General features: G+C 38.5%; 1 protein-coding gene across 1 annotated transcript in view; it reads left to right on the plus strand.

Moving 5' to 3' along the window:
* The first annotated feature begins 4,845 nt into the window (after positions 1-4,845).
* DARS1 (aspartyl-tRNA synthetase 1) overlaps positions 4,846-12,471 on the plus strand; it is a 57,964-nt gene continuing 50,338 nt past the window's right edge. The window contains exons 1-3 of the mRNA XM_039342343.1: positions 4,846-5,049; positions 7,482-7,539; positions 9,618-9,710. Of these exons, the coding sequence (XP_039198277.1) occupies positions 4,978-5,049; positions 7,482-7,539; positions 9,618-9,710 (223 nt within the window). The 5' untranslated portion in view covers positions 4,846-4,977. The remainder of the gene's footprint in view (positions 5,050-7,481; positions 7,540-9,617; positions 9,711-12,471) is intronic.

Genomic DNA, 12,471 nt, shown 5'->3' on the forward strand with positions numbered 1-12,471 from the left:
ATCCAAACAACCACATCTCCAACATTTAGGCTGTAGGTCAGGGTACATAAAAGACATTTTTTGTGGGTCAAGGTGCCATCTATAAAAAGTTCAAACTAATATTGTGGCTTAGAACGATGCACAAATCAAGTTCACTTTTAAGTGTTTTTGGTACTAGTACATTGTGGTCTTAATCATCCCACTCAATAGTTAGCCATAGTCTGCACTATTTCTAGCTTTTGGACCACTTTCAGGGATAGAGTCCATTGCAATAATTGAGGTAGGGATATTATAACTAAACTCCTTGTTTAGTTATAATATCTGTCACTAAAACACACTTAAAAAGTGTGTTTTAGTGACAGATAGAAATTGAGAAGCCTGACTATGCACCTGTTTCTTCAGAAGAAGCATGACCTCATCCAGAATAGCCAATATTCTTCAAGACCTGAGAATCTCCTATTCTCACTATTGGTTTTACCTGAATTCAGGTTCATTATCTTGGCTCTTACCTAGGTTTCCATACCCCTTCTGATTCAGGTAGAAAGGAGAGGCAGAGGTATGTTTTCCAAATCTCTAGATGACCATTAGCAGTATATTCATGTAAACACTAAACAGCAGGAGTGAAAGAATAGAATCTTAAGGAGGAGCTCCACCACACAAGGACCATCTAAACCAGTGATTCTCAACCTTTCTAATGCCGTGACCCCATAATACAGTTCCCCATGTTGTGGTGACCCCCAAGTGGGTGTGGCCACTAATAAGAGGGAGTAGGACAGCTAGGGAAAAGGGAAAAAATGGCGGACAGCATGGTTTGGTGACCCCCGTGAAATGGTCATTCGACCCCAAATGGGGTCCCGACCCACAGGTTGAGAACCACTGATCTAAACAGAAACCTCCAGCTGACACTCTCTTGTGCCAGGAATAGATTACTATTAATTCTTTACCTCAAATTCCAAAGCCAATGAGCTGCTTCAGCAGGAACCCTGGGAAATAATGTATTGGATGGCCTAATACTCAAGCATCTTTTCTGTTTCCTCGTGCTGCAATGTCTAAAGCTGATCCTATAATCTAACTGATGCTCCCGTAAATTCAACAGATTCTGTAATAATAATGACATCATATTTGGAGCAGATGCAAAATACTCAGTATCTGTCAATGTCTAGTTCAGGGGTATCAAACTCACCACGTCACGTGACAATGTTGTGACGCATCGTGACTTTTTCCCCCTTGTCGGAGCTGGGGTGGGTGTGGCTTCTGCATGATGCATCCGGCCCACAGGCCGGCAGTTTGATACCCCTGATCTAGTTTATCCTAATGTTTATTACTTAAGCATTGTTAAACTTATTTATTATATGTGTTGTATTCAGAGGGCCCCAATATAGTTACTAGCACATCCAGGTAGAGTTGGAAAAATTCAGCCCTGAAACACAGAACAGCCACTGTCAATCAATGTAGACAATATTGCACCAAATGGATCAATGGTTCAATTCACTATAAAGCAATCTCATCTGCTATTTTTTCATATTTCCAACAGCTTACTGAATAACGGTTCTTTATTATAAAGCTAAAGAGACTACCATGTGCAAAGGAAGTTGGTTTCAATTATTTTTTTCTAATTAATGCACTAACCTTCTGACAGTTGTTTCTAAACAGAAAATATAAAAAAACAATAGCTTCCTCTTTACAAGCAAAACAAAAACATCTATTAGGATGTTATTTTATATATAGTTAATGGCTCTTTGTTTGTTTTGCATAATGCCTTGTAAGCAGCCAGCATATTTTCACACTATACAAATTTTGTAGATAACAATCTGACATCTAGCCATTTCACAACCAGCTGCATTGTATATTTCATCTTAGATTTTTATTCACTACAACCACCTTTAATTTGATTCAGATGTATACTTTTAATAAAGTATTTTTTGATTACTCATTTGCTCAGTTTCAATGCCCAGTACAATGAATAATACTTATTATTTTTGTACAGTTTTATTAATAGTACATTATTTCTTTGATTTTGTGAGAACTAAGATTCTAGCTGTACAGGGGGAAAGTGCAAGATCAGCAAGCTTAATTTTTCCACAATTTATTTTTGCTTTCTCATCATTTCATATACCACTTTATATTTGCCCTCTTATTCAACACAGTAAGTTAATTCCAAAATGTTCACAGTTGCAAAAAGAAAATTCTAAGTAGCGCCACTGATTTTTTTCTATTGCAACATTCCTTAAACTTAATAGAGAGGCAGAAATTCTTCATATTCCATGTTAATCAAATGGTATCTTGGGCATACAATGATTCTGATATTGTCATATATCCTGGCAGTAAGTACATAGTGGGGACTTTGGTGCTCTCTGAGCTTGGTTGTTTTCTTGCAGATGTTTCATTACCCAACTAAGTAACATGATCAGTGCCATAAAGGAATGGGGTTTGCTTTCTTTTAATATACAACAACCTAATCAATGAACCACCAAGAACACGCACACCAACACTTACAGGCCAAGTCATTAGTATATAAAAAGAGAGCAAACACCACTCCCTTCTAGCACTGATGATATTACCAACTGGGTAATGAGATGTCTGCAAGAAAACAATCAAGCTCAAAGAGCATTAAGGACCCCACATTTCAACTCTGACCTACAAATATTCTCTTCTATTGATAGTAATGTATGTTTGTATGTATGTGTATTTACTTTGACCCATCGGCATTCATAAATGATCTCTTTGCAAAAGCACCATTGACTGTATATAACAGGAGTTGCAGCCTGTGTTACAACCATTCTCATGAAATAGTTCCCAAGATGGATACAGGCAATCACAAAAAATCTATGTACCATAAACAAAACACTAGGCTGAAGCAGCACTATATTTTTTCTTTAAATATCTGATGCTTCTAAGATCTAAATGGATCCCAGAGGTATTGCTACAAATACAGGTTAAGTTTGAGGCTGATGCTTTACTGTGCAATATGTCATTTCTCATTCCTTGTTAATTAAAAGATTTTACAAAATAAACAAGGTAGGGAAAAGAGATGGCAGTGGTCAAGGAACAGGTTGCAAAGCTCAATGTCACTGTGTTCTATATTAATGACCCAAGGCATAAAACTAGAATTTATGTGATCCTGCCCTGCTTTATTCTATTGGTGAATAATAAATAATGTCAGTCCACTTAAAAGACATAACCAAAATATTATGAGGTTGAGCTTTAGTTCCTCAGACTGGCTTGAGAATATCAACCTAAGGAAGACGTTTATTTGTTTTAAAAACTTATACTGAAATCTTATCATTTTATGCCCACTTGAGCACATATTTTTAAAATATGTCAGCAATGGGGTCAATAGTGCTGCTCTCATAAATTTAATCTGTGACAACTGAAATAACGCAATTGGTAGCACTAAGAGAGAAAGCAAGTGTTGACAGGTGGCTAAGCCATCTGTCAATACCTGGTTCCAAGCAGGTTATTGTATAGGATGTGTTATTTTTGTTTTTTTGTTTTTATAAAACAGAAACCGCTCCCTCGTTTTACTGTGTCATTCCTCATGGCAGATTCTGTTTTACCAAAGAGATTGCCCAAATCAGGTGCGCTAACAACTGATCTACAGAAATGAGGTGGTTCAGCCAGGGAACTGATTGACAAGCGGGAAGTCCCGGGGATGCTGCCAGTTAAAGCAAGCAATGGCCAGAGATTTGGAGAATAAGCATGTCCACAACAGATAGCTAACTGGAGCTAGAGAGAATCACAAACTTCGGCAACATTGTGGAGACATCATCTATTATTTGAATGGCTGAAGGAAGAAGGAAAACACTTTTACTAAACTAGAATTGCAAGTAGTTCTTGTTAGTGACTGACTGCCTTGCTGAGCAATGGTTTACAGTTAGGAAGTTAATGAAAAAGTAATTTTATAACCAGTGCTCACATTAATGATCTTTGCAGGGGTCCCCAACCTTTTGAGCACCAGGGACCAGTTTTGTGGAGAGCCTTCATCCCACGGCGGGGGCTTTGCTTGTTTGCACAGACACATGCCGCAGCCTGGTGTCGGTCGACGGACTGGGGGTTGGGGACCCCAGCTGTAAAGCAAAGGAAAGCTGAAGTAAAATCATAAGCACAGTCGTACTTTCACTTAGCAACCATTTCACTTAATGAAACCCCATCCCAAAGAAACTTTATCTCAACTCCAAGGTCTTTCTCTATACCAAGTCTCTTCAACTTTCCTGAATAAAATTTCAGCATTTTCTCCCTCATCCAGCCCACTATCATGACTGTATATGCACCTGTATGTATATGTGTGTGTGTGTATGCATTATTACATTATTTTATTATTACATTATCAAACATCAACCACAAGACATGTGACTTAAGTTTTAAACTGTACATTTGCCTACGATTTGTTTACTTTTGTGGATGGTAACTTTTTGGCTCAACAGCACGGGAAAGAAGGTGCCCGAAGGTACACGGACTCAATCACTCGCAATCACTTAACAGTGCACTCACAAATCTTGCCTAAAAGTGCAAATGAGGCATAAGAAGGCAAATTTTTTCACATTTATTTTTTAAGTATTATGAAATGAGATATGACTGTTGTATAGTATTTTGAATGGGACAGGCAGCTTTCCTCCACAAATCTGTGCAGAAAATCCGCTCTCAAACTGACAGATGACAAGCGGAGTTACCAACTATCCAAAGCTCGCGATGAAACGTTCCCTGGATGGTTTGGGAGGGGGAGGGGGAGGCAGGATGGTCCTGAAAGGCGAAGAGACTCACTCTCGCGTGACGTAATGCTTAGAGCGTGCTCGGCTCTCCCTGGCGTGCTTTACGTGCCCGGAAGTGGTACGGGAGGACACGCGGAGAGAGCGTTAAAAAAAAAAAAAAGAGTAGCCCGGGGAATCGAGCGAGAGGCGGTGGAAGGCTTTGTCAGGTGGTACGGGAAGCTTGAGAGGACAAAAAAAAGTGTGCGCGTGTCCACTCCGCCTCCCCCTCTTTTCGCTGCATGTGGTAAAAATGCCCGGCGTCCGTAAGAATCAAGAACGGAACAACGACCATCCAATGGAGCCGCCGCCGCCGCCGGCCGATGTGGGTTTCCGACGGGATGGAAGCGGCTAGGGCGGGCGGGTGGGTACAGAGTATTGGTGGGCGAGGAGTATTGCGGGGGGGGGAGGCGGAGGATGGGTTGCAAATGTCAAAGGCCCAGCCTGTGGACCGAAGCACCCAGCCCGCCCCTCGCTCTTGGGACAAAACTTGAGCCGTGGAGGAGTCTTGCTTCTCTTTTTTTCGCTCCTGGAGGCTTTTCCAGGCCGCCTCGCTTCTCTTCAAACGTAGTCAGAGACTTACTCTCCAATCACCCCATTTTCACTTTTGTCCGCTCCTGGCTGTGATTAGAAGGCATGAAAACTGGCTGGAAGCGAAAGTAGACGTTGAGAGAGGTTTGGGGCAAAATAGGTCAAATGATGGTGAATACCCCCGTAAGGGTGGCTTTAAAGTCTTTTAAAATTGTCCCTTTTCATCTGGATAAACGATGTATTCTCTCTGTGTGTGTGTGTGTGAGAAAGAAAAGCAGATACAAAATGGGTGGGCACATTACAAAGGAAGCATTTTTCAGACTAAATTTGGGAGAAAACTAGGTTTTGAGGAGACGAGATTCATTAAAAACATTCAAGCAGATGTATAACACTGATGTATGTAACACTGAGAAATGGACAGCTGTGTTCAAAATCTGCCATGGTAAAAAAGCAAAAGGAGAGCCAGATATGACTTATTTTTGCAGGCAGTAGGAATGGGCTTAGAAATAGGCATACCAAAGTTACCTTTGTGTTTAAAACCATATAATAATCAGGGAAAAGTGATTTGTGTCTTTATCTCACTGCTTCCACCACTTCTCCCTGGAAATTGTGTTTCTATAACCTGCCAGTTTTCCCTGATCTGATATTCTGTCCTTTAAATGTGGGATAATTCTACATTGGTAGAATTTTATTTCCCTTATTGAAACTTCACACAGATTTGCTACAGGAAATTTGCATAGAACTGGAAAATACATATTCTGTTTAAATCAAGGTTTTGGTACCCGTGAGTAAAGGTTCTGGGGATCCATTAGTAAAATTAAAATATTCTGTTCTAAATACATATCGTTATGACAGCTTGCCTTTACTAAAAGTATTGTTGTCACATTCTGTTCAGAATCATTTTTGTTACAAAGTGTGAATGATATGAACTTGTTCAAGCTCATATCGTACTTACTTGAGAAGTTTGTTCATGCTGTTTTCAGGTTTCTGTGGCTATCATAAATTTTGTTTTATAGCAGAATTTATTAACGTTCTGATTTTAATACTTACAAGATGTTTTATAGCAGGGGTATCAAACTGCCGGCCTGGGTTTCATCATACTTAAGCCGCACCCACCCCATTGCCAGCAATGGCAAAACCGGCTCGTCATGAGTTTGACACCCCTGTTTTATAGAATTGGATATAGTACTGCTTTTTAAAGTATATTTAGTAATGTGTGGTCTGCAAGAACAAATTATTTGTGTAAATGGAAGTTGAACATACTGTAGTTCAATAAAGGAATGTATCTACTGTTTCAGATTGTTTGTTCATTCAATTCTAATTATGTATTTGGAAAATCAAAAATGCCTTTTTGTATGCCTGGTGTAGCTGTCAGCTGTCAGACAGGCCTTTTTTCAGCCATATATTCTAAGTTGCAAACTAACTTTATTACATCCCTGAATTACATATTCCCTTCCAAAATCCCCAACATAATCATGATGTGATTAAAACTTGCTGCACACCACTTTTGCATTGTTGAGGTCATAAATTTTTACTTTAATGTTAATATCTTAATTTCAATTCATTTTATGATTACCTTTCTGTTTTTATTCCTTATAGTGTATGACATATTTTGGATAGTCCTATTTCCTATTTGCATACCTGTCAAGTAAAGCCTAAGTAAACAATGAACTCTGTTTCAAGGTTTGGAGTTCTTCTCCAGATTAGCTGGGGTACTGAATGCCATAGTCCAGTTTCTCCTCAGAAAGAAATGTATCCTCAGATGTTATAGCTGAATATATGAATTAAATTCGTTAGCAGTATTAGTAACTCTTATTTTCCATCCTTCTATAATTACAGTAGAAAAGTACAGTGATTATTCAGTTCTCAAGATTCAAATTATACCATGCTTCTAACAAAAACTGAAAGAGAATGAAGTCATAGATGGTGCACATTTTCCTGTGCTTATCACCAATAATAAATACTCAAAGTAACTAGTACATAGGATTGAATGTAACTAATTACATATTTGTGTAACATGGTGAGTGATTCATGTATCGTGTTCAGAGGTGCATTTTATTTGGAACTCCATTACTGTTTGTAGATTTCAGAATCTCAGATTAAAGTGCAGTTTAGCCTTGTTGATTAATTCTAAGCTTCATTTATAGAATATGGAACTATAGTAAAATATATCAAGGCATGAATATTTGATTATGACAATTTATTATAATTTTTTTCTCTTTTTAGGATTATGCAAAAGAAAGGTATGGAATATTGCCAATGATACAGTCACAGGAAAAACCAGGTCAGTTTCTGTAAAATATACAAAGAAGTAGTCAGTAATAAATAAGTAACATGTGCTGATCATGGCATCAAATTAATTCTGTTTCTAGCTTTGATGGATCCGGTTTGAGCAAAAAGGTAAGAGATAATTCATTTCAGTCTCAAAGGATTAAGGAATTGTAGCCACATTCTGATATATGTCAAATGTGAATTAAATGCTTTCTCATGTGTTAAAAACTGGAGGAAGAACTACTGGCACATATTGAAACCAAATATGTCTAGATTAAAGATGAATTTGCTTTCGTATTATTTTTTTCAAAGAACTGACCAAGAACATATAGTAAAACACTTTAGCTATCCCAACACTACCATACTATAGGTAGTCCTCAACTTAACAACTATTCGTTCAGTGACAGTTCAAGGTTACAACATCACTGAAAAATATGAATTATGACCAGTTCCCAATGCTTATGATCATAGCAACATCCGCAGTCAAGTGATCAAAATTTGGACATTTGACAATGAGCTTGTATTTACAGCAGTTGCAACATCTCAGGCTCATGTGATCATCATTTGCAACCTTTCCAGCTGACAGGCAAAGTCAATGGGGCAAGCTGATTTTGTTGAATTACCACTTGATTCATTTAATAACTACAGTGATTCATTTATCAATCACAGCAAAAAATATCGTAAAATTGGACATGACTGGCTTAACAACTGTCTTGCTTAACAACAAATTCTGGCCTCGGTTGAGGTCATAAGTTGAATATTACCTGTATTCCTACAGCTATGTTGTAGTCATTTCCATTGTAGTAACATAAATATGAGTATTGGAATCATACAATACTGCAGGACCACTGTTATTCTAGAGAAGAAAAAAAATTGTGTGGGAGAAATTTGTGCCATTGGTCTCATCTCATTAATTCATATGTTCACATAGTTATCAAATGGATATTTTGCTAGGAGATAATAACTCTTATACTGATATGCATATAGATAAGTCTTGATGAGATGATATTCTCAAGGCTCATAGACAAAAGCCATATGTATATGTTTCTCTTGCCATTTATTGGTAGGCCATTCCAGAAGCTTCTATTTTATGGTCTTTGTAATGTCTATGAGGAAAAGAAAAACAATATATTGTTCTTAATCTACAATGAGGCAGGAGATTTAAAATAGTAGTAGTAGTAGTAGTAGTAGTAGTAGTAGTAGTAGTAGTAGTAGTAGTAATAGGCGCTTTGGGTGCAATCCCAAAACAACTAGAGCACCACTTGAACACCATTGGCATTGACAAATTCACCATTAGTCAATTGCAAAAGGCAGCCTTACTAGGAACTGCTTCTATCCTGCAACGATATCTGTAATATCATCAAACATCCACATCTGCCTATCCCATGACCTTGGTAAGGACTTGATAGGTAGACAAAAATGCCAAATCCAGTCTGAACATCTGGCTGACTGTGCGATGATCAATAATGATGATGATGAAGATGGAAGGGACCTTGGAGGTCATCTAGTCCAACTCCCTGCTGTGTTACATAAATGTAAGGAATTTTCTATATCACTTAAAAAAGTCCTCATGAGATTCATTTTCTTGTGACTGGAGATAAGGTTCTGAATTTTCAGCATATGAAAAATATATATTTTTAATGTTTTATTTTTTAAACAGATCTATTTGAGAAGGAAAATATATTGAATTCCTCTGGTATTTAACTATTTTGGACTTTTTTTCCATAACATTTGAAATAAATTTCAGAGTTCTTGGTTAAAGCCTCTGGAATCTAGAACATGATTAGAGATTTTCAAATATTCATAGAAACATTTAACTGGACAAGCAGCGCATAGTGGTAGTTTTCTGCAGTTTTTCCTTCTCTTCCCTGTTCTCCAATTCCATTATATCCTCCACCTAACCTTTAAGGAAATACAGGGGCTAAAAAAGAGTCAGAATTGCTGTTTTGCCCCATTCCCAGCAACACATTAGTGAGTATAAGCCTGGACCCAACCAACAATTTTGCTAAGAAATTCAATAATTCAATTCGTTTTTCATGTAAATACGAATAAAATGTTCTCAATATATCTCACTATATCTTTTATATGCAGATCGTGTGTTGGTACAAATAAAGGATTTGACAGGAGAGAAAGCTGATGAAACTGTTTGGGTTCGTGGCAGGATTCATACCAGTAGAGCAAAAGGTAAGTCTGCTTCTTTTGACATTGTCATGAGTCAGAAAGGCTCAAGTATTATCTCCTTGCCCTGGTGTGTTTCTTATAGGTATTTCTATTGCTTCCATCGCATGCATCCTATCTTTTTCCACTTCTACTTCCATTGCTGCCAGATGTTCTTTTCCAAATATTCATATACTTGTGATCTGTACATAACATTTATTTTGATTTTAAACATCTCCAAACCCAAAAACTCAAGATGGCGTGAACGTTAAAAACCAAAAAATACAGTTGAAACTCGCTGAAATGGAAAATTGGGGTGAAAAAAAAATACAAATAAAAATACTACCTACCCATCATCCACCAGTTAGGATCACAAATTTCCCTGGCCTCTGGGAAGATGGTATTCCAGACGGTGGTGACAACAACAGAGGAGGTATGACTTTGGGGTCCTACAGGATGGTACTGTTTAGTTGATAGAACCCACAATATGCCCACCTGTGAGATCTTACAGGACAGGCAAAGACAATTGGAGAAGGACAATGCCACAAATGCAATGCCATACACAGCTTTATAGATGACAACATTGTACCCAGAAGCCCACTGATAAATTTTGCATCTCATAGAAGAGGAAACTATGTAGATGCACCAAGATGCACCCGTAAATGCTTGCACACTCCATTCCATTGCCATGGGCTGAGGTATCATCAATATGCTGATGATACTCGATTGTTCTTCTCTGCCCCTGGTGGATTAAGCAATGATATGGACATCTTATTCTGATGTTTGGAGACTGTGAGGGTCTAAAGAAGAACAACAAGCTTCAACTGAAACCTGAAAAGACTGATTGGCTCTAGGGAGCCTCTAGTTCTGGGACTATGTCATCTTTGGTGCTAGATGGGACTACACTGCAATGTAGTTGGGACTACTATGAGCAACCTGGGGGTCTTGGATTCACAGTTCCTGCTTAAGGAGCAGGTGGCAGTCATGGCTAGGAGGGATTTTGCACAATTTTATTGTTGTGCACCATTTCACCCATTCATAGATCAAGGGGCTCTACTCACATTCATTCATTCCTTGTCACCTCCCAGTTGGACTATTTTATTTTATTTTTTTTGTAAAAAATTTTATTTTCAACTTTACAATACATAACAATCTTACAAATACTTCAGATAAAAAATAAAACAAATTGATACACACCACATTCGGTCTTGCCTGCCCATTTCCCCCCAAACCGCATCCCACCCCAAACCAACTTACTTCTTTCCCTCTTTTTCTTCACTCACCCCCTCTCCTCCTTCACCTCAACCTTCCTACATACTTCTCACCTTCTTCTCCTTCCTCTTGATGCGGTCCAGGGGAAATGCCCCAGCAGTTCCTCTCTCAAAATTAAAACATTAATATTATATACAATAAGACTATTTCTACTTTATCTGAACTATTTAAACTTCAAATCTCCATTGTTAATACAAATAACAAGGGGGATAAAGGACAACCCTGTCTTGTACCTTTTCCTATTTTAAATACGTCTGTTAATCCCCCATTAATTATAATTTGCGCTGATTGTTGTTGATAAATGGCCTTGAGAGCAGACAAGAATTTATCTCCAAAATTCATTTCCTCTACAACTTTCAATAGAAAATTCCAATCTAATTGATCAAAAGCTTTCTCAGCATCTATAAATATTAAAGCAGCAGGGACTATTAATAGACCAGTTGGACTATTTTAATGCGTGCTGCATGGCACTGCCCTTGAAGACTGGAAGTGTCAACTGGTGCAAAAGCAATGGCACAAGCAGTTCTGTATTCCTCATAGAACATATATTACACCTCTACTCCGTGACTGCATTGGTTACCAGTTTGTTTGCAGATCCAAATCAAATCAGAATAGAGCTGAAAAGGACTTGGAGGCCTTCCATTCCAGACAGGTGGCTGTCCAGTCTCTTCTTAAAAGCTCCAGAGATGAAGCACCCACAACTTCTGAAAGCAAGCTGTTCCACCAGTTAATTGTCTTCGCTGTTAGGAAGTTTCTCCTTAATTCCAGGTTGCTTCGCTACTTGATTAGTTTCCATCCATTGTTTCTTGTCTTGCTTTCTGGTCCTTTGGAAAATAAATAGACTCCTCTTCTTTTTTCATTTGTCATCTATAAATTCATAGTGCTGGTTTTGACGTTTAAAGCCCCAATGGCATAGACCCAGGTTATTTGAGGGACTGCATCTCCTCAATTACATCTTCCCATCGCACCAGATCTAGTAGAGAGAGTATGCTGCAGCTTTCATCATTTAGAGACCTACAGTTGGTGGGCCCTAGCCAGTGGATGGTCTCAGTTGTGGTGCACATATTGTAGAATATCCTTCCCACTGAGGCTCGGCTGGCACCATTGCTCCTGACTTTCCAAAAGTCTCTCAAGACCTGGTTGTACCATTAGGCCTGGGATTCTCAGACTAGCAAACTAGTAAGGTAGCTCCTATTATTGAGTGACTTTAATCATTGCTAGAACAACTTGTTAAAGGCTACATACCTAGTTAGTACCCATGTTTTCCCCAAAAATAAGACCGAGTGTTGTTTTGTTTTTTCTTCCTCCAAAAGAGGCAGCAGGGGGATGTCTTACTCACCTCCGGTACCAACAGCCCCACCCAGCAAGTCTACTTCTTCTGGGGCTGAAGGAGCGGCTTCATTCTGCATCTGCATTCCAGCCTGCATTTTGCAGACAGGCCTTTCCTGAAAGGCCTATGCAGCCAAATACCAAGCTATGGATTCTTGCAGAACCGCGCTATGAATTGAATCCATAG

Source organism: Crotalus tigris, unplaced genomic scaffold (assembly GCF_016545835.1).
Source record: "Crotalus tigris isolate CLP2741 ecotype Arizona unplaced genomic scaffold, ASM1654583v1 scf7180000017790.654992, whole genome shotgun sequence".
NCBI classification, from domain to species: Eukaryota; Metazoa; Chordata; class Lepidosauria; order Squamata; family Viperidae; genus Crotalus; species Crotalus tigris.